We start from the raw sequence: 23131 nt of genomic DNA on the forward strand, positions 1-23131 counted from the left end.
TCTCACGTCTGTCACATGTGTTCAGTGTGAACCTGCTCTCATCTGTGAAGAGCACAGGGCGCCAATGGCGAATCTGCCAACCAAGATGTTCTCTGGCAAAGGTCAATCGGGCTGCACGGTGTTGGGCTGTGAGCACAGGCCCCAATTGTGGACGTCGGGCCCTCATACCATCCTCATGCATTCTGTTTCTCACTGTTTGAGCAGAAACCTGCACCTTAGTGGCCTGTTGAAGGTCGTTTTGTAGGGCTCCGGCAGTGCTCCTCCTGTTCCTCCTTGCACAAAGGACCAGATAGCGGTCCTGCTGCGGGGTTGTTGTCCTCCTGCGGCCCCCTCCACGTCTCCTGGTGTACTGGCTTGTCTCCTGGTACCTCCTCCATGCTCTGGACACTGTGCTGGGAGACACATCAAATCTTGCCACAGCACGCATTGATGTGCCATCCTGGATGAGCTGCACTACCTGAGCAACTTCTGTAGGTTGCAGATACAGCCTCATGCCACCTCTAGTGGTGAGGGCACTAGCAACATGAAAAACTAACCAAAGATCGGCCAGAAAAGATGAGGACAGGCAAATGGTCTGTGGCCACCACCTGCAAATCCATTCCTTTTATAGGGGTTGTCTTGCAAATTGTCTAATTTCCACCTGGTGGAAATTAGACAATTTACCAACAGGTGAAATTGATTCACAAATCAGTGTTGCTTCCTAACTGGACAGGTTGATATCTCAAAAGTGTGATTGACTTGGAGCTACATTGCATTGCTTATGTGTTCCCTTTATTTTTTTGAGCAGTGTATATAAGTACAATTATTCATAGTTACCAACATGGACTAAAACCCAGATGAGTTTGGTAAAGGTGTCAGATGATGAGCAGTGTACGGGAGCCCTCTAGTGGCAAGAGTGGATACTACAGTTTGAAGATTACGTGTACAGTAATGACGTGTTGATTAGGCTGCGTTGGAAAGTGTATTTTATTTGGTGATACGTGGATACAATTCATTGTTTTGTCTCATGTGTACAGTTAAAATAAACGTTAAAAACGGAACAAACTGAATCATTCTTGGGCCGAGCAGATACTCATAGGAGCATGTGTCAGCCACATGGCTCTTCTCTTTTGGTTTATTAGGAAAGCCTTACAGTTGGTGTAAATGTACACACATTACATTTAGTGTAATTCTGTGTAAAGCTGGAATGTTAAGTTTCCTCTGTGATCGTCTCGGTGTTGGTTGTGTGTATTTTTTCTTTTTTTGTCGTTATTTTGGGTCAAATGCCGCGTGCAGAACCTTTAAAGTCGGACTGTAAGCAGATTTAACTTTTCATGTCTAAAGAAACCTTCAACAAGGATAAAAAAAGATTTAGGATTTTTTTGTGCGTAACTGATTATTAACATTGTTTTTAATACCTTTATCAAGATCTGTACAGGAGCGGTGTAGTCCTCATGAATATTCATGAGCTGACTTTTGACAAGTACAGGTAAGGGTGGGCGGGTTTCACACTTTGACTTTATCTGATTGGCTGTATGTAAAGGAGTGTCCGATGACATCATAGGTATCAGGCAAAAGATCAGCTGAGAGAAGATGACGTAGGAAAGAGTGTAGCACAAAACGCTTTAACGACTAACGTGATGAGTGACGTTACACAGTAATAGCGTCAATTTCAGTCCGACTAACAGTTATTTTACAACGATACAAAGCACAATGCTGATTATAAAATAAAACAATAAATAGAAGTTAAGAAAACAATGATTAAGGGCACACAAAAAGACACCAGCAAATCAAAAAAGACCCTTTATTAAACACACGTCAGTTTCACCGCTGCAGGATCACATGACGCCCCTTCATCATCAGTGTATTTGGCAGTCAGAGAAGGATGTTTGCCACGGCTCAGTAGTCTACACACAAGACAAAAAGCCACTAAATCAACCCGGACACTGACAAAATTTAACTACAAATGAGATCCTCCTTTTTGAATGGTTTTTTTTTATTTTTTTTTTTAGTCGACCAGTTTGTGAACCTGCTGAAGAAAATGACGAAGCGGGGCGTCTACCTTGACTTCCCGTTGCCCCTCTGACCCTGAATGGTTTGCAGAGGGTAACGTCAAACGCTGGTTGCCACAACACGCCAAACGGTTCAGTGCATTCTTACTGTACATGGAAAGTTTATGAAGGGCACACGATCATCCTTCATTTTGCAAAGAGTTGCAGAAATTGCATACAGTGTGAAACACAACCAAACACACTAGGATTACACACCCCTCTCCGTTATTTGGCTCCTCATCTTCAAGACAAATATGGCAGTTAAATCCATCATCAGCATCATTCATTTGGTCTGCTATATAATGACACACCTCCTGGACTCTACAGTGGCAATGGCAAATATCAAATACTTATGAAGTGTTAAAGGTACTGACTTGTTATTAAATGGACAATAAAAAGGTAACTGACCTTTATTGTTAAAAACGTAGCTTTGTCCTTCAGCCCGTTAGTACGCCATGGCGTGGAAGCTTGTCTGAATGTCCACATCATCAGCAGCGTTAATCGGGTCCCAAAGTCAGTAACAAGGAAGCTTGGCGAGGAACTTCCTTTAAAATCCGGTTAAAAACGACTGACGGGTTAACTTTGTCGAGCGCGGCGACTCTGGAAAAGATTTCCCATCATTCTGTTGATAACACACTGATGCGTCTCCACCGACCCACAATAACAGAAAACCAGTCAGTCTGCCCTCGATTATTGCCTTCAGCTCTCCATCACTTCTCAGTCTACCGTTCAAGACGAGTGTGAAGGTGTGAAAGTAAAAGCAGAGTGAGTTTGAACACGGTTATTTGCAGGGTGTCTACATTTTCAGTTTCTCTGCTGAAGAAGCTTAGCATTCCTTCCAACCAGCTGCTATATTGCATCATTATCTGTTCAAGATGACTAAAATTAACCCAACCTAGCTGTGTAGCAAGGAGCAGCGCCCGGGGACCAACTCCAGTTGGTCTCGCCATGCCTCGGTCAGGGGCACAGACGGGAGTACTGACCCTAACATGCGTGTCTTTCTGATGGTGGGGGAAACTGCAGCACCCGGAGAAAACCCACCGCAGACACGGGGAGAACATGCAAACTCCACACAGAGGACGACCTGGGGTGACCCCCTAAGGTTGGACAACCCCGGGGTTCGAACCCAGGACCTTCTTGCTGTGAGGCGACGGCGCAAACCACTGGGCCACCGTGCCGCCGTGGTGACAGATGGAAACCAGTGGTTAGTCCGTATGTGGCAGGAGTGTCGGAAAAGCTGAGATGCGTATTTTCCAAACACCGCATCTCAGTTGCTTTCACACCCCAAAAGACGGTGCACCAGACTTGGTCCACTCCAAGGATCGGGTCCTCCGGCAGAAACAGAGCAATATAGTGTACGCTGTTAAGTGCCGGGAGGATTGCCGGGACTTCTACATTGGGGAAACTAAACAGACGCTGGCCAACACAGGAGAGCTCACATGCCACGCCAGGACTCCACAGTCTACACCATCTACAGTCTACACCATCTACAGTCTACACCATCTACAGTCTACACCCATCTACAGTCTACACCATCTACAGTCTACACCATCTACAGTCTACATCCATCTACAGTCTACACCCATCTACAGTCTACACCCATCTACAGTCTATACCCATCTACAGTCTACACCCATCTACAGTCTATACCCATCTACAGTCTACACCCATCTACAGTCTATACCCATCTACAGTCTATACCATCTACAGTCTACACCATCTACAGTCTACATCCATCTACAGTCTACACCCATCTACAGTCTACACCATCTACAGTCTACACCCATCTACAGTCTACACCCATCTACAGTCTATACCCATCTACAGTCTATACCCATCTACAGTCTACACCATCTACAGGCCAGTGGCTACTCTTTCCAGGATGAGGATGTGCACATCCTTGATAGGGAGGAACGCTGAATGGGGAGTCAAAGAGGCCATCTATGTGAAGAGGGAATGACCAACCCTGAACCGGGGGAGGGGGGGGGGCTATGAGTACATCTGTCACCATCTTTCAATGCTGCTAACTCTAGTTAATGGTCATACCCATATTTGCATATGAAACTGGTCGTTGGTTTGGGTCGTTATGCAGCAGTATTGTTTATAAGGGGGGGGACACCTGCAGTAAGTGGAGACTGAAGATGTGATGAAACGTGAGTGATGAAACGTTTCTGTCAGTAACCGTTGTGTCCAGATGAGCTGATTCAACTTCATTTGACACAGTGAGGGACGCTGAAGACTTTGTGCATTTGGACGTCTGACACAAAGGTCCCACCTTCCTTCTCCTTAATAACACGCCTTAACTCGCTTCATAGAATTTGACTAGTTAGACAAAAAGGACCAGCTTTACTCAACTGACATGCATCCAAAGCATCATTTCTTTGACATTCACCTCCTCTCTGCATTCATCATCTAGGATTTAAGATATTTGCCCAGCTGGACATCGAGTGCATCATTGAAATACATGAAATATTATGAACTTAATATTCACGTGTCTAACTACACACAGAACAAGTATGAGCGGTCAACAAATAAATTAAAAACATACATCCCATTATTCATAGTTAATAGCAGCGCTACTGATTTGAAGTAGGGTTTTCTAGAATTGCAAATACTCATAAAACCAGTTTCTAGTGAGCAAAACGGGAAGACCGAGAGAGTCTATGAAGAAAAATCAAAAAGCGGAAACTTTGCAATATCAATTTTAAATAACAGGTTAAAATCCCTTTAGCTGAATACCATGATGGACAACTGCAGTAGTAAAAAACACACAGAAAACATCTTGAACTGACAGTTGGTGCAGAGTCCATGTGATCTATATGTTCTATATGCTGATGTCCTCCAACAAAGCAACTCCAGTGCATTCATACAAAAACAGTCTTATTTTCCATGTCGAGCATCAACAGACTCACATCAAGATTTACTTTCATTTTCCTAAAAAGACTTATAATCAGGGCTGGGAGCTGTGCACAAAATCCAATAACACCATATTTTTGAACCAAATACCTCGATATCGATATTTTGATGATATTGTGGGAGATGACTATTGGTGCTCTCACAAAACATTTACACAATCACCAGTAATGCCTAGATAATAACTATGTAATAACTACGTGGGCAAAGGCAAATAACATAACAGCTAGAAGAGTCTGTTATGTTCAGAAAATTACACCACTTTACTGTAACGCAGCCTTTAAAACCAGGAAAAGACAACACTATGTCATATGACGATATCCAAAATCCCAGACGATATCTAGTCTCATATCACCATATCCATATATAATATCGATATGTTGCCCGGCCCTACTTATAACTGCAATTGTTCACATTCTGTACCGATTTTCTTTCAAAAACAGTTCTGAAAATAGTTCCTGCTAAATGGACAAAGTCGGAGATTGTGTCTTAAATGACCACAGGAGCAGTTCTTTCCCCTCTCTGTATAGAATGTAATGTGTGCGAGGTTACTAAACAACAGAGCCCTTAGATTTAAAAAAACTGCAGTAAGTAGTTGAGCACTTGCTGGTAAATCTGTATAATAAAACAATGCAGTTAAATATACTAAAGAAAACAATACTTGTGTTGTCACACACTTTGCATCAGACTTTGAGTCTGGAGTCTCGCCAGCCAGTAGGATAATGTCTGCCTTACTACGGTATTTACATTGGGAACATTTGCTGTTAATGAGAGCTGCGTTTAACCTTGCTGAATGAATACGTCAGTCATCTCGGGCAGTTTGGCCGGCGTGGTCATATTCAGATTGACTGGTAGGGCTTTTAACAAAGCACTGTATCCCCTACCATCTCCAGAGCTCTGTTCTGCAGCCCAGCCCGCCCTTTGACCCCTCTACAGAAACAGACAAGTTTCTGCCTTGACTGAATAATGGCGTGGTAATGAAAAGCAATGGGTTTCATCGTAGTACTGCCGAGAGATGCCCGACTATCTCAGATTATTTACCAATCAGGAAATGTGCATCAACCACATGGGCAACCTTACATTTAACGCACGGGACGATCCCAGTAATGCTAACGCTAACGCTAACCTCTAACCCAATGTAAACTCTTAAAACCTGAAAATGTATGCAGCGAAATAATACTGATCTAAAGGTAGGGGAAATACATCTTGCTTAATCAAAACTTAAGCATAACAACACGCTTGAAGAGGTACAACGTGATTATATTGTTTTTCTGCATAAATTAACTTGGCGAGAAACGGACCAGCGAGCTGTTTCGATTACATAAATCACTTTTTAGGTCATAAAGACGAAGTTATTCTTTCCAGGCCCGCCTGAAATCAGTCGAGACAGACATACCTCACACCTTGTCAGACCAACACTTCCTTCCAAAATAGAGATTACTTCCACTGTATCCTTCATTTTATCCTTTGCCATGAAAATGGGTCTTATTCATGAGAGTATAAGCAGAATTGCATTTTGGTCTGTCCTCTTGCAAAGTCTTAGAAACGGCGTACGTAAAGCGCAACCACTTCCTGTAAAAAAATATCGCTTTAGGTCAATAATGGCAAGCCGTTAACGTTTTAGCTTATAAATTTCCACTGGGCTTCTTCAAATGTCCTCATGTGGGCAAAGACGACTGCTTTCTGTCCTTCCTTACCTGCAGCAAACACCTGAGAGGCAGACGTGGGCGTGGTGCAACACACTAAACTGTCCCCCTCCGTTCCTCAGACCCCGCAGTCACTGATTCTGTCCTGGAGTTTGCGAGAGAGGATGAGGAGGGTGGAGAGGGAAGCGACGGAGATGTGGAAGAGCAACTGCCATGTGTTCCTCAGGCCAAACAGGTAGGCGTTGCATAAGACAATCAGGCTCAGCAACGTGAAGGACTTGAACCTCTTCAGGGATGAGTGGAGCAGGTACAGTTGGCACTGTTGGCACACACACACCACAGTCACATGGAAGACGGCCGTGTTAACACTGGCTGAATGGAAACAAATAGATGATAAAGATTTGAATTTTTTTTTTATGTGGATTTTTGCCAACTACCCCACTCTTCCGAGCCGTCCCGGTCACTGCTCCACCCCCTCTGCTGATCCGGGGAGGGCTGCAGACTGCCACATGCCTCCTCTGATACATGTGGAGTCGCCAGTCCGCTTTTTTTCACCTGACCGTGAGGAGTTTCACCAGGGGGACGTAGCGCATGGGAGGATCACGCTATTCCCCCCAACTCCCCCTACCCCCCCGAACAGGCACCTAGACTGACCAGAGGAAGAGCTAGTGCAGCGACCAGGACACATGCCCACATCCGGCTTCCCACCCACAGACACGGCCAATTGTGTCTGTAGGGACACCCGACCAAGCTGGAGGTAACATGGGGATTCGAACCGTCGACCCCCGTGTTGGTAGGCAACGGAATAGACCACCATATCACCCGGACGCCCCAAGATTTGAATTTTAAAAGCCATTGATACGTAATATTCAAATTTAAACACCACTGAATCCATAGAATTGAAATATTTTATTTTTAAAACAATGTATCCTCATTTCCTTCATTTAGGGAGGTGGCGAGTATTGGGCCAGATGTCCTACTTGTCAAAAGGAATGCAAAGCGGTGCGGTGGCCTCTCGCTTCCTGGTGTAGTGATCGCCGTGGGTCCATCAGGACCTTGGCTTAAGGCCGCTCCTACACAAATGTGTCCGCAGCAGCACCTTCTCGTGGTACCTCCTGTTTTCACAGTCTGCTGCGGGGGCGACCGGGTTCCCGGCGGTATAACCGGGTGGGTCGGTTGGACTCGTTAGCCTTGGTTGGCAGCCAATCTAGGAGAAGGACAACGCTGATTTCAAACCCAGGTAGAGGAAGCTCGTTAGCCTGTCGGGCAGTTCATCTAGCAGAAGGACAACTCTGATTTAAACCCTCGCTGCATTGCGGGTATATCCGTCTACGGGAAAGGCTTCGGGAGGAAACCCTGAGGACAAATCTGCATCCGTCTCCATTGCCAGTCGTCTCGCTAGTCTCGCCACTGGTAGCAGGTGGTCTCGGACGAGAGAGTGGGGTTGATGATGTGCAACTCTTCCTCACTTTAATCACCGCGCAAGTCATCTGTCATCCATCACAGGATGACTAGATGGTCCTCGTCGCTGCAACGGGCGAATAACAATAACATCTTCGTTTACTGGTTTTGAATTCACCTCTCTCAAAGTCAAATGGGAAAGTTCTAAGTCTTGCAACTTTCAAAACTTGATTTTTTACAGTGTTCATAAGTCCGATCCAAGACTTCAAGCTTCAGATAGAAGAAACTATATTCAGTGTACTTAAATTTGAATGGTCAAAGGACAGGATAGGCAACTGAGCCAGAACGCACGGGAACTGACGTTCCGCCAATCAGAACACAGCATGTCCGTCATGTCAGTGAAAAACCAGGAAGGCGACCAGGGAGAATGACGGGCCTCTGGGATGTGGTTTGTGCTGTTTAAGTATAATCAAATATTAGGCTTGGGAATAAGATGCTGTCATTCAGCATGATACTGGGAGGCCACGATAATGAGATGATCAATGTAGATCAGCACGGTCCTTTATTCTGCCAAATTTATCAAAACTTAAAGAGATGCCAATGACACGTCAAGTTAGAAACCAAATCATTCATCAGTCATCATTTAAATTTCAATAACAAGTATTCAATGGCTTATTCACTCATTCATCCATCCATTATCCAAACCGCTTATCCTGCTCTCAGGGTCGCGGGGATGCTGGAGCCCATCCCAGCAGTCACTGGGCGGCAGGCAGGGAGACACCCTGGACAGGCCGCCAGTCCATCACAGGGCCCACACATAGACACACACATTCACACCTAGGGACAATTTAGTATGGCCGATTCACCTGACCTGCATGTTTTTGGACTGTGGGAGGAAACCGGACCACCCGGAGGAAACCCACACAGACACGGGGAGACCATGCAAACTCCACACAGAGGACGAGCTGGGACGACCCCTAAGGTTGGACTAGCCCGGGGGCTCGAACCCAGGACCTTCTTGCTGTGAGGCAGCTGCGCTAACCACTGAGCCGCAAATGGCTTATAAAATTCAAATCTTGGTCATTTGCTCCCATATACTTCTACACATTAAACAGAAGAACTTGAGGCCAGTCAGAAAGAAGGATTAGAAAAAAGTTCTGCTTTGGACTTGAGAAGAACATTTACGCTGTACCTGAAACACGCAGCAGATAAACGCCAGTAGAAATGCCACAACACTCCACACTCCTTCATAGTCATCCTGGGTGGAAGAAAAGAAAGCATCATTGCCTCCGTATTCAAGTCAAGGTGTCGTGAAATCTGAATTAATTAGTTGATCGTAAGAAAATGTCATGCATGGAATATCAAGCTCTGGTTTTGCCCGCGAGGCTTCCCAAGTGCCCCAGTATTTACAGCTATATGAACAGACACCCCATCACCATCTACTCCTCAACGGACCGTCCGCTGCGGCAAGTTTAGCAAGGGCCATTAATAATTAACTTTCATTAATCATTTATTATTTATCCCTCACAAAAAGAACAATTTAATCCTAATCTCAAAAATACTGTGCGAGATGTGACAACAGAGATCCTGGTTTCAGAGACCGCCGCACGCCGTTTTAGCCGTTTCTTCAGTGGACACTGGACTCATGAAGCTTCTACACGCTGGACTGGTTTCACATTCGCACACTGATGCTGAAAAGAAGGTCTTTAAAGTGATGAAGATGGGGGCGAGGCGGTGGCTCATACCTGGAATGTGTACTCTATGAGATGGACACCCCGGATGAGGTTTAATGACGCACACAAGATATTCAGGACCAGGGAGAGGATTCCTGGAGCCGTCACCGGTTCAAGTCTCACATTCTGACCTGTGCAAAAAAACAAATTACCATATTACTCACTTGAAATAATAATAAAAACATTGTTTTGGACCCCCCCCCTTTTTTTTCCCCAATTGTATCCGGCCCACTACCCCACTCTTCCGAGTCATCCTGGTCGCTGCTCCACCCCCTCTGCCGATGCGGGGAGGACTGCAGACTACCATGTCTCCTCCAATAAATGTGGCGTCGCCAGCCACTTTTCACCTGACAGTGAGGAGTTTCACCAGGGGGACGTAGCACGTGGGAGGAGCACGCTATTCCCCCCAGTTCCCCCTCCCCCCCAAACAGGCGCACTGACCGACCTGAGGAGGTGCTAGTGCAGCGACCAGGACTCATACCCACACCCGGCTTCCCATTCGCAGACACGGTCAATTGTGTCTGTAGGGACGCCCGACCAAGCCAGAGGTAACACGGGGATTCGAATTGGGATCCCCGTGTTGGTAGGCAACGGATAGACCGCTACGCTACCCGGACGCCTAATCACTTGAAATAATTAAACACACAGTTTTACAATATGATCACTTCCCTTATCTAGGATAGTTGAGTGTGAAAAAAACAATACACAGTAAAACATGAATCTTGCTATAAGAGGCTTGTGGTCTAGGATTTACCCCAGGTTAGTCTGGGACAGTGACTCTGACCAGGAGCCAGGCAGCCAGCAGACTCCGAAAACCAAACACATCCCCGTGATTCAATGGGATTTCCACGATTTGACTCAAGCAACTCCTCTGCTAACGTAAATCGTTCACCGCCATTATTTGTTGATCAAAACATCCTCGATAAGAGTACCATTCCAATCGGTCCTGCAAATTTGTATAAACACAGTCAAAACAATAACTTTCTTTTTGGAATATGCAGCATTACTACAACTACTGAATGAATGAAACCTCTATGAAACCTGTACTGCCCCTAGGGGGATTTTCATAATAATAATACTGATAATAATAACATTATTATTATTATCATCATCATTATTGTTGTTATTGTTATTATTGAAATGTTTGATAGCTAACCATAATAATTAATGTAAACTGAGGAATTGCTTTACTCTATAGAAAAGTCATAAACTAAGTCATAAATTAAGACATGTAGACATTCATACAATAATTCATTATTCTGATTTGTTGTCTTTCCACGCCTTAGTATCAGAATTAAATTCTGATATTGCCATATTGTGATATATTTTAGTGACAACCTACTTCCTAAAATTTCTCACCAAATGAGGTCAGAAATATTGAGGGGAATATTTACATGACAGTAGTTTTGGTTTCATATTACGTGTCCTCAGCTGAACTCTTAAACATGGTATTTTTGCATATGTTGACAGATATAGTGTAAAATCCCCTTTGATTATCATGATTATATTTTCCATATCGCCCAGATTTAATCAATAATAACCCTTAATTCTATAAAGACTAGCAGTTAACAACAGCATTCTATGACACTCTGGTCCAAACACTGAAACAACACAATTAGACACACACATATATATATATATATATATATATATACAGTACAACTGCAACTGAGGTGCAAACTCTCTATCCATCCATCCATTAACCAAGCCGCTTATCCTACTTGGGGTCATGGGATCCCAGCAGTCATTGGGCGGCAGGCGGGGAGACACCCTGGACAGGCTGCCAGCCCATCACAGGGCTGACACACACACACACACACACACACACACACACACACACACACACACACACACACTTAGGGGCAATTTAGTACGGCCAATTCACCTGACCGACATGTCTTTGGACTGTCGGAGGAAACCGGACCACCCGGAGGAAACCCACACAGACACGGGAAGAACATGCAAACTCCACACAGAGGATGACCCGGGACGACCCCCAAGGTTGGACAACCCCGGGGTTCGAACCCCGGAGCTTCTTGCTGTGAGGCGACCGCGCTAACCACTGCACCACCGTGCTGCCTTTGGTGCAAACTAAAACAGCCCAATTATTCTAAGTTGCCAGCAAATCATTCAGATTAGCTAAAGGCCGACTCATCACATGAGGGATATGCTGCTCTGCAGTCGAAAGACCGACCTGTTAAATCCAGTTGATACCCATTATCCCAAATTGATTTAACCTGATTAATCCAGATTTTGCACAGACAAAGCAAGAGCCTTACTTTTCGATGTACTGTACCTAATGTTAGACACCATGAGGCAAAGTCGTCTCTCACTTTCCATTTTACAGACGACACACGAATACACAACATTATTCTTGCATGTTGCGTATTTATCGTCACCCGTTAGGAGAGGCTATGCGCCGTAGTTTGTAGTCAGAGAACAGTTAATTTCTTACTCTATATTTTACATATGAAATAACTCCCCTATTGCATAACTAACCTGACAACCTCACTGGATGTTCCCAGTAGAGGCCTGCGAGGCTCAGACCTTGTTAGTAGTTTGGACCCATAAAAAGAATTGTTTATTTGACATCACAGGTGTCCTGCAAAGTCATCCGAGCGGACATAAAAAGAACCACATGAAATTTGTTTCACGAGAAATTAATTTACTTGAATATGTGACTTAGTCTGTGTTGGAGACTGGCTTCCCACACAGTACCATCATCAGGTTTTCCCCGACCCATGGTGAAAATGGAGGCCGTAGTGGTTTTTTTTTTTACAGTATCAGTTATCTTAAAGCGTTTAGACAGCGCCTTTCTCTTCTCGAGTTGTTCCCACTCCAGTACGCCTTTTTCTGTTGATTTAACTGTTGTGCACTTTAACCAGTCAGCTACTGCATGCACAGTAATGCTTCAGTAACGTTCAGCAGCCAGCTATACAAGCCTGTTGTGTTGCTGATTTTTTTACCTCACGCTTTTTTTTTTTAATTTCAATTTTCAAACAACCCCTCGGAGACTCAAATTCAGTTCGTAACAGCTGACTTTTCTCCTTTTCGCTCTTTCCTTAATGAATCGAGCACTTTCTTTATACTGGGTTTTGATCACGGCTGCCACGATGCCCAGTCCCCCAACAGTCCGTCTTACCAGATCCAGGAGAGTCCTTCATATGTCCATTAGCTGCCCCGTTGGTAAGCTCTACCTCCTCCAAGGTCAGAACTTGTGGAGGGTTGAGTTTGAGGTCCTCCTGGACTTCAGCTAATGTGACCTCCAGAGCCGGGCCACCACTCTTGTTGTATTGTTGCTTCAGCTTCTGAATGGCGCCGTCTGTCATTTACCAAAGAACAACATATTTCAAGTCCCCCTCCGCTCATGTTTTAAGACATATAAAATGCTCTGCTCGATAGAATAAATTGTCTATTTGGATCCCCCCCCCTTTTCTCCCCAATTGTACTTGGCCAACCATCCCACTCTTCCGAACCGTCCCGGTCACTGCTCCACCCCCTCTGCCGATCCGGGGAGGGCTGCAGACTACCACATGCCTCCTCCCATACATGTGGAGTCGTCAGCCGCTTCTTTTCACCAGACAGTGAGGAGTTTCACCAGGGGGATGTAGCGCGTGGGAGGATCACGCCATTCCCCTTAGTTTCCCCCCCCCCCTGAACAGGCGCCCCAACCGACCAGAGGAGGTGCTAGTGCAGCAACCAGGACACATACCCACATCCGGCTTCCCACCCGCAAACACGGCCAGTTGTGTCTGTAGAGATGCCTGACCAAGCCAGAGGTAACACGGGGATTCGAACCGGCGATCCCTATGTTGGTAGGCAACGGAATAGACCACTACACTTCCCAGATGGCCCTAATGTGGGTTTTTTTTTCTGCAAAATAAGTTATCTTATTAAAATCCTGAAAATCACATCTACTCCTTTTCCCTCATTAAAAAAAAAATCCAGAATCTATGAATATGCCAATATATGAATATGCACACCCCCAATTCAGATCTCCCACCTCATCCGCCGTGCATGTAGTGCATATACCTGCTCACCATCGACTCTGCTCATCAAACACTAACTTACGCTTGTTTTGTTTTTTGCTTGTGCACTACACAATGGCAAGTGGTAATATAGGAGTGATTCAGCTACACATATTCGAACCGGAAACTGATTCCGAAGAAGAACAAAAAAAATTGCTGTGGCTTGTTAGTGCCAGCGGGGAGCAGGAGGTGAGTTGGCGTGATTGTGGCACTTTTCTTCTCCCCACTGCAGCCACCAGTTCACTGTCTTGGGCCAGCATAGCAAGTGGAGCCTCACCACCACTGCCACACCGGACAGAGGTGAATGTACCAGACGACCGAGATGGATGAGACAGACGAGAGAGATGGCAGGCTGGCGTGGACGGAGAGAGAGATGGAGGGAGATTGGGTGAGATGCCACGTGTGGCGTGGACAGCACATCGTGCCGGGCGGAGCCGCTGCTGGGTGGCTGTCACCGTGAGGAAACCAAGGTGAGGAAGGGGTGTGCTGAGGAAAGACTGGGAAAGCCCTCCGTGCCGGCCAGATCTGTGGCCGGCTCTGTCTAGTCTCGGTGTCTCACACCTTCATAATTGGATCCCACACTGGAAATTTGTCGACGACTTCAAAATCGTGTCAAAATTTGGCTGAATTCGTGTCGCCTGACCCCGGCGTAAATCTGTCGTGTTTGGCCAAATGATGTCGACAGACAAGTTGTACAGCGTCAGCAAGAGGCCAGTCAGTGTTCCCTTGTTGGTGTGTGACAACTGGTTGACAAAGTTGTATGTGGCTCGTTGTTAAGCAGAACGGTCACATTACACTTGAATACACAAGAGTCATCAGTCCCGTAATGAAGAGGAGCCGGAACATGCTCATACATGAGGAGCCACTACTATGATGGTGCTTTTAGCCCAGTGTCAACACATCTCAACATCTCATCTCATGGTGGAGGCTGTGTGTGTGTGTGTGTGTGTGTGTGTGTGTGTGTGTGTGTGTGTGTGTGTGTGTGTGTGTGTGTGTGTGTGTGTGAGCAAAATGGCTGTGGCCTGGACCCGTCCCACACCGACACTTTCATCCGGCCCCACATACCACATGGAATGATGGTACTTGGGTGGTCCGCTCCTGTTTGTCAGATCTGGGCCAGAACCGAGCCATAGCAATGCCGCATGTGCCACATATTTGCCAAAGGTGGCCCATATTTGTTTTGTGATATTTGGGCCATAGTCACCATTTACCACACGGGCCACTTCAGGGTCACATCCAGATTACATGTTACCGAGAGCACCGCATCTTTGCCAAAAAAGGCCCACATTTGATTTGGCATATTTGGGCCACATTTGCTGTTATACATGTGGGCCACTTCAGGCTCACATCCAGTTTGTCAGGGCCAGAAGAAGGCCATCAGTGCCGCATCCCTGCCTGAAGTGGCCCACATCCAGATGTTATCTGGTGTGTGTGTGTGTGTGTGTGTGTGTGTGTGTGTGTGTGTGTGTGTGTGTGTGTGTGTGTGTGTGTGTGTGTGTGTTTTGTTTTCTGAAACCTGCCGAGTCAGGGGAGACTATTGAAGCTATGTAAAGTAAAAGCGAAGAGATGTGGGTGAGCCACCCTGTCACAACGATGCAATCATTGCGTGTTTTTTAGCTTGCGAGGTTAGAACTGAAACCCATCCTCGGGCGGGGGAAAAGAGCACCAGGGCCGTCTCAATCCACCGCCCTGGACCTGCCAGAGCACCCAGCAAATGTAAAAGATCAAATCCACGCCGATAGATGCTGAAGAACGACAATGTTGATGTTTAAAATGTCCCAATCAGAGGTTTTTAAAGGTGGTGCAGCTATAAAGCACCAGTTCATGATCCCTCACTATTGCTGTTAGTATATTGTAATTGTGACTCAGCCAAAGTACATCTCATTCGGTGTCTTAACAATGAATGTGTTTATTGTTGTACATAGAAGAGATTGGCGTGAATATTAAATGTGTTCAAATTGAATCAGGTGTTGTGTAACATATTTCTGTGACCGTCCCCTGGCATAGTGGCATATTAGGTTTTAGACTTCCAGAGGGATCTGGAGTCAGCAGTCCATTATAAATGTGCACTAACCTGTTCAGTATTGAAACATGTTATTCTGTGTTATTCTGGTGTGTTCATTTGCAATATTCATGTGGTGTTTAAACTGAATATTGTGTTGTGTATGTAACCCGCACTTTGCGTTCGGCCGTCGTCTCCCTACACGCCCTGGGACTCTGCGTTGTGTTGGTTGTAGTATGATGTTTGCGTGGAAAAGGAAGGAGGCGGAGGCTTGTGATCGTGGCTGAGACCTGGACACTTTATTGGCACTCGCTTACACTTCACCTCTCATCAATCAGCTGGCCGCTGGCCTCCTCATACTCACAGCTTCCGGCAGAAGAAACAAAAAAACATTTCTCTTTCTCAATAAAATTAAAATAAAAAGTGCAAATGTGCAAATAAACACATCTCATATCAAAATGCTACCTTACGGCAAAACCAAAGCAAATGTCATCCATTATAAATTAAATAAGGCACTTATTACCCATAAAATTAAAAAAACCATAGATAATCTGCTCAAATAATACTGCATCCTGCGTTATATGCCATGCTAATGCTCAACAGGCTAGCCAACACTTTTTGTCACATTTCTCTTGCCAAATTCAATGTTCGACATCAAACTTTAACTAGGTTATAAGCAAACTTGTCTATTAACACCACAGAATAAACAGTTAGACAATATGTGCGATATAAATCAATATTTTTATGATAATGCAGACCGCCAGTAACACTGCTCACCTTCCGGCAGAAGAAACAAAAAACACGTGATCAACGTAGCCTTTTGCCCGGGACAAGACTTAGGGGTACGGTGTTGCAAAAGGGACAAACATCGCCATTTGCGGCATTCCCAGGGGAACATACAGCGTAACAGTGCCACCCTGTGGCGGATTTACATTACTACCGTACATCTACCCCTTCTTTAATGGATGGCGTCCCAGCCATCAGACCAAACAAAACAAAACAAAACTTATGAGCATAAACATTAAAACAGATCACACTGAAAGTGACGTATTAATGCCATGAGTTGCATATGAAATGTAGATGTGTAAATGCAATCAAAGTAAATAAACCATTAATAAAACTTGTTTGTTTTTTTTCCGTGGATTATACGTGCCTTGCTACTCTCTCTGCTATGGCCCTCTGCCACAATGCCCAGCCCCTCTCTATCTTCTGCTGTTCCTCTTTTGATCTCACCACCTGTGACTCGTAAGACAGTTTCTTTGGGGGACGTCGAGTTCTCTGTGGGTTCCTCCTCAGGCTGGGGCCATCAAGTGCGTTGGTGTCACTGACATTTATGTCCTCTTCCCCCCCTTGACTCACTTTTTCGGCTTCCTCCCCCATTACCTCCATGCCATCCACCTCCCAGTCCCCCATGTCAGACTCAACTCCTGCACTTGTTGCTGCACCAGCCCGCTCCACTGGAAGAAACATACACTGTGTAAGAAGGTTGCGGTGAACCACTCTTTCTTTTTCACCATCCTCTGTTCGGACCACATACACAGGTATACTGGGTTGTTTCTTCACCACAATGTATGGGCGTGACTCCCATCTGTCTCCCAGTTTCTGCCGTCCCTCCACATGACATATTTTGACCAAGACTCTGTCCCCTGGGCTGAAACCTTGACTCTTTGCCTTTTGATCATAGTACCTTTTCTGCTGCTCTTTTGCATGTCGCGAGGCCTGGTTAGCCTGAGTATAAGCTTCCGACAGACAGTCATGCAGGGTCTGGACATATTCACTATACTCACATGGCTCTTTGGTGGTAGAAAGCCCAAAAATCAGGTCGACTGGGAGTCGTGGATGTCTACCAAACATTAGGTAATACGGTGTGTACCCAGTAGAGTCATGTTTGGTGCAGTTATACGCATGTGTCATTGCATCCACATACTCATGCCAGCGGGGTTTCAGGTGAGGCTCTAGTGTCCCCAGCATGTCCATGAGAGTCCGGTTGAACCTTTCGGTGGTGCCGTTACCCTGGGGGTGATAGGGGGTTGTGTGTGTCTTAGTGACACCAGTACACTTACACAGCTCTTTCACCACAGCACTTTCAAAATTACGCCCCTGGTCTGCATGTAGTTTTGCTGGGAATCCAAACCGACAGAAAAAGTTCTTCCACAGTACCTTCGCCACTGTACAGGCTTTTTGGTCTTTAGTGGGATAGGCCTGGGCGTACCGGGAGAAGTGGTCAGTGACAATAAGCACATTTTCTATGCCTCCCTTTGATTTCTCCAGAGTCAGAAAGTCTACACACACAAGTTCCATAGGAGCGCTGCTGTGAATACTGACCAGGGGAGCCCTGAGGCCTGCAGTTGGAGTCTTTCTGAGGCAGCACCTTTCACACTGCTCACACCAAGCCTTGATTTCCTGGAACATCTTAGGCCAGTAAAATCTCTCCCTTATCATCTGCAGCGTTCTCTCAAACCCTAAATGCCCTGAGTCATCATGAAGTGCAGTCTTGACGGATGTGTGAAATCTCTTTGGTAGTACCAGCTGCTCTACTACTCCCCTTTGACAGTCTTGGACCTGACGATACATTATTCCATCCCTTACTAATAACCTCCGCCATTCTTTTAAGAGAAGGCAAACCTGCCTGCCACCACCAATCCTCTCGCTGCGGCTCGGTTTTTGGTTCACACTTTTAAAGTGCAAAACGGGACCGATTACAGCATCCTCTTTTTGCCCTGCACGAATCTCCTGTTTTGTCGATGCAGGTAGAGAGTCCATCCCCACATCTTGATAGGATTCACCGAGCGTGTGTGACAGAGGTTCTTGATGCTCAGGTCCCTCTGAAGCGGAGCTTTCCAGTTGTTGGGGAGATTGTTCCTCTACACACCTTTGTACTTTGGCTGATACAAGCTGAGGGCAGGTTTGCAGGACTTGGGTGACCTCCTGGTTAGACGGCCGGGAGAGGGCATCAGCGTTCGCATATTCTGTCCCCTTCGATACTGCACATCAAAATCAAATGCTGACAGCCGAGACACCCACCGCTGACCTGTAGCATCCAATTTTGCAGACGACATGACATACTTGAGGGGGTTATTGTCTGTCTGGACTGAGAACTTGCGCCCATATAGATGGTCATAGAACTTGTCGGTCACTGCCCATTTCAGAGCGAGGAACTCTAGTTTGTGTGCAGGATACCTCGTCTCTGCTGGGCTCAAGCCTCTGCTGCCATAAGCTATGACTCTCTCGACTCCGTCCTGAACTTGGGCTAATACAGCAACAAGCCCCTCCCCCGAGGCGTCAGTCTGGAGCAGAAAGGGTAGGCTGTAGTCTGGATAGCCTAACACTGGAGCAGTTGTCAATCTTTCTCTCAGTGACTGAAAAGCCTCCTCACACTCATCAGTCCAGACAAAAGGCGGGTCAGGCACTAACCTCTTCTTCCCCCCTCTCCGTTTCTTTCTAGGGTCACCAGCGGTAAGGCGGTGCAGGGGCGTGGCTAAGGTGGAATAACTGCACACAAACCGCCTGTAATATCCGGTGAATCCCAGGAACTGAAGCACCTCTTTACGATTCGTGGGCCTCGCCCAGTCCTTGACTCTGCTGATCTTCTCTGGGTCTGTCCTGATGCCCTCCGCAGACACCAGGTGACCCAAGTAGTGCAACTCCTTTCTCACAAGCTGTCAACTTCAAGCCATGCTCCTTCAGTCGATCGAACACCAGCTGCAGCCTCTCCAGATGCTCATCAAAGGTTTTAGAGAATATGATCAGATCATCAAGGTAGATCAGGAGCTGGGTGAAGTTCAGATCGCCAAAGCAGCAGGTCATGAGTCTCTGGAAGGTGGACGGAGCGTTTTGAAGGCCGAAAGGCATTCTGTTGGCTTCAAACAGCCCCATGGGAGTAGTGAATGCTGTTTTGTGTTTGTCCTGCTCCGCCACCTCTACCTGCCAGTATCCAGATGTGAGATCAAGTGTTGAGAAATACTGTGCTTGACCCAGAGCCTCCAGGGCCTCCTCTATTCTGGGCAGTGGAAATGCATCTCTTGTGCTGCAGGCGTTAAGCCTTCGGTAATCGATGCATAATCTTAGTGATCCGTCTTTCTTGGTAACAATCACTACTGGCGAAGCATATGCACTCTTACTAGGCCTGATAACCCCTGCTGTTTCCATTTCTGTCAGCAACTTCCTCACATCCTGCCACTGTGAAGGGGGAATCTTGCGGTACGGGAGTCGAAAGGGCTTTGAGTCGACCAGGGGGATTTCGTGCTGCACTGTTTTTGTGTGGCCGTAGTCCATTGAGTGCTGTGAGAACACCCCCATATTCCTCTCCACAAGCTCTTTTAGGAGGGCACGCTGGTGCTCATTCTCCACTGCTGCTTCACTTATGTCCACCCCACCACTGCTCACAACTTGGTTCAGACACAGGTATGTCTCTTTGTTCCCCTCATTTTGATGACAACCCTGTTCCGTGGCTGAAAAATCCACAGCACTGTCCACCAGGAAGGCGCTGGCCAGCTGTGTGTGTGGTTTGATTGTGACAGTTTGTTGGGACAGATTCATCACTCTGACAGGAGCACAGCCTTTCTTCACATCTGCAAGAACTTTGGCGACCATAAGGTCCTGGGGAAGCCGAATGGAGGCGTGGCCTTCAATTAGCGCTGTGTATGTCTTTCTTTGTGGGCCAGCTTTGATTTTGCACATTAAGTCCATCTCTTTCCCTCCCGGGATGCGTATTTTACGGCCAGTGTACACAGCAGGGCCCACCATGTCGTCTGCTCCTGTATATTCAGTGTCGCCAGTTTCCAGTAAAGCTGTGTACCACTCTGGATGGCTTTCCTTCACCCGCTGAAGATATTGCTCCCCATAGGTTGCTTGGAGGTGCCTCCTGGCGGCATGGACGACATTAGTTCCCACAAGCAGTGGGACGGAGGAGCGATACTCGGAGTCAGGGACAACAAAAGCCGGCACACTCTGGAACTCTTTCCCCAGCACTTTCAACTTAATGCTCAGGACACCAGAGTAAGGCACATCCTGACCTGCTGCACCTGCTATGGGTATTTTAGAGGGCCGTAGTTTCTGTCCATGGAGGTCAGGGTGGTTGCACCAGTATCCGTGAGTAATACTGGTTACCTGAGAGCCGGAATCGATAAGAGCCCTGCACTTTAATCCATTGACTTCCACCTCACCCTCATTCCTGGGACCCACAATAGGAATGTCCTCTACTCCATCATTAGTATCGCTCAGCTGCAGTGGGGGGTCTTGCTGCTTGCCCATGGTTGCCCCAGTTACCACAGGCTCTAGGCGTTTAAATGCTGCGTTGAGTGGGGTGTGGTGCTCTCCGCGGAGGTCGCAGGCTGGGGTCGGTGAGTCCAGGGCGGACTGGGATCTGGGAGCACCGCTCGACATACTCGGGCTATATGCCCTTGCTTCCCACACCGGTAGCAAACAACACTGGAGCCCTGAGTAACTGTTCTGGGAGATGGTTGGGGCCTTAGTGGGGGTGCAGGGGCTGGTGCAGGGGTAGGTGCAGCAATTCTCAACTCAAGGTGAGCCAACTTGGTCATCTGTTCTTCTTGGCTAAGAGCTAATTTCTTGACCATATCTTTAAGCTCTGTCCACTCTGAAGTGTGTTTTGACCTCTCTGACCTCATATTGGTATCACATTCTGATGTGACCTGCACCTGGGTGAGCGCTTTCTTTGTCTTGTGTTGTGACTGGAACTTCTGAGTCTCTTGCAAGGTTTCTAAGCTCTGCTTGCAGCTCCCGGAAACTCAAAAGCCTGGGCTTCATTGGTGCGATCCTTTCATACATCATCTCATCCATAAGCCCTCTTAGAAACTGTCGAGTGAGTTTACTATCACGATCAGGAAATTGCCTGCCCCCTCTCTGACTTTCCTCTACCGCTCTTAGTGTTGCCTCCAGAGCAATAGCGTAAGAGCAGGCAGACTCTCCGGACCTCTGGCTGCGCTCATAGAAGTCGGCTAGTGGATCAAGTGAGCCTTGTGTGTCGCTGTATTCAGCCCTGAGCTCCTCATATGCCTTCTCTGGAGTCTGGTCGTGGGGGGGTAGGTTCAGGGCTAGCTTCCTGGCCTCACCGCTCAGGTGTCGCACAACAGTCGAAAAGCGGAGGTGTGTGGGGAGCTCGATTGCCTCCAGAAGGTACTGCATATCACGAACCCAGTCTTCTACAAGTATTTTGCTGTCTGGATTGCCAGTGAAGATTTGGACATTTTTTACCTGATGAGTTTGCATGAACCCACCATATGCAGCTGGTGGAAGGGTTGTGTTGGCTGCGGCTCTGACGGCAGCATTCATTGGGGGCTCATACGGACGTGGGTGCATGTGCGGGGTGGTGGAGGGTGTTGTGGGAGTGTGTTGTGGTACATGACAGCTCGAGGGTCTGAGGCAGGGGCTGTGTGGTTAGGGGCTACATGTTGCACTGCTAGTGGGGTGGTCACCTCTTGGGGGTAGAGGGCAGCAGGCTGTGACATATGCAGCTGGGGGATTGATCCATGCTGCAAACTTTGAAGGGTCTGGCCAGTAGAAGAGGGGTAGCTCATAATGTTCATCATTGGTGGCATTTGAAAGCTTGGCATGAGGGCCTGGGGCACAGGGGGATTATATGCGGGACCAGTGTAGACCTGGGGTTTAGGCTCGGCAGCAGGGCTTTGGTAAGGAGGGGTGTCTGGGTGAGTCATGGTCGGCCGCTGTACAGTTTGCATTTCCGTGGAGGTGGGGCACGAGAGGCTGTGAATGGGCAAAGGGTGTGTGTGCTGGTTCACACTGGCTTGGGCCGGGGGATTAGGTTCCACTAATATCTGTACAGCTGGAAGGGATGCACTGGGCAGGCTGTAGTCTGGCCTGCTGTTTCGGTGGATTGGTTTGGCAGCTGGGCTGCTGTCAAAACATAGTGAGGGTGCTTGCATTGGAGCTCTAGAGGCTGGCAAGGTGGGTGCATGAGCTGGAGTGGAGTAGTGAATAGGGTAAGGTGACAGTATTGGGGGTGGTGGAGTGAGTGGTGCACTTAGTCCTGGGTATGGGGGCTGCTGACTGCTGTGGTGGTCTTGAGGGAGGATCAGCTGTTGGGTGGTGGTGGGGCTAGTGAAGTAGTTGTTAAGCTTTGGCCTCACTCATTGCTGTTGATTTGCAGCACTGGTGGTTGTTACGCCCTTGCTTGAAAGGTGGGGTTGTGTCTGGGCTGGAGTGTCACAGTTGTGGCTGGCTGTGGGCATCGGGGGCAGTTGGGAACCCGGTGTGGCAGCAGAGGCACCTTCTTGCTTTGACTGATAATCCGCATAGTCACTGAACATTTTGATATATTTTTTTCTAAATCACTATGACTGGTGTAACTGTTGGTGTCAAAACAGATGACTATTAATGATTCACTGTGTTCATAGAA

General features: G+C 47.0%; 1 protein-coding gene across 1 annotated transcript; it reads right to left on the reverse strand.

Moving 5' to 3' along the window:
• Window positions 1–2514: 2514 nt before the first annotated feature.
• Window positions 2515–13052, reverse strand: LOC130130136 (vesicle-trafficking protein SEC22c-like). Its single transcript, XM_056299867.1, has 5 exons — window positions 12866–13052; window positions 9736–9854; window positions 9183–9248; window positions 6347–6908; window positions 2515–2652 (listed from the first exon to the last, which is right to left on the reverse strand). Exons 1-4 carry the CDS (start codon window positions 13050–13052, stop codon window positions 6708–6710), a joined length of 573 nt encoding a protein of 190 aa, XP_056155842.1. The 3' UTR covers window positions 2515–2652; window positions 6347–6707.
• Between the last annotated feature and the right edge of the window lie 10079 nt (window positions 13053–23131).

This window comes from Lampris incognitus, chromosome 19, assembly GCF_029633865.1.
Source record: "Lampris incognitus isolate fLamInc1 chromosome 19, fLamInc1.hap2, whole genome shotgun sequence".
Taxonomy (NCBI): Eukaryota; Metazoa; Chordata; class Actinopteri; order Lampriformes; family Lampridae; genus Lampris; species Lampris incognitus.

Bases quoted from the DNA above. Each gene is read 5' to 3' on its own strand.
- LOC130130136 (XM_056299867.1), bottom strand. From the start codon at position 13,052: ATGACAGACGGCGCCATTCAGAAGCTGAAGCAACAATACAACAAGAGT. The intron at 9,249-9,735 runs GTATGAGCCACC...TCTTCCACCCAG, and splicing joins TCATAGAGTACACATTCCAG to GATGACTATGAAGGAGTGTG. The intron at 6,909-9,182 runs GTACAGCGTAAA...GTGTGCCAACAG, and splicing joins TTATCTGCTGCGTGTTTCAG to TGCCAACTGTACCTGCTCCA.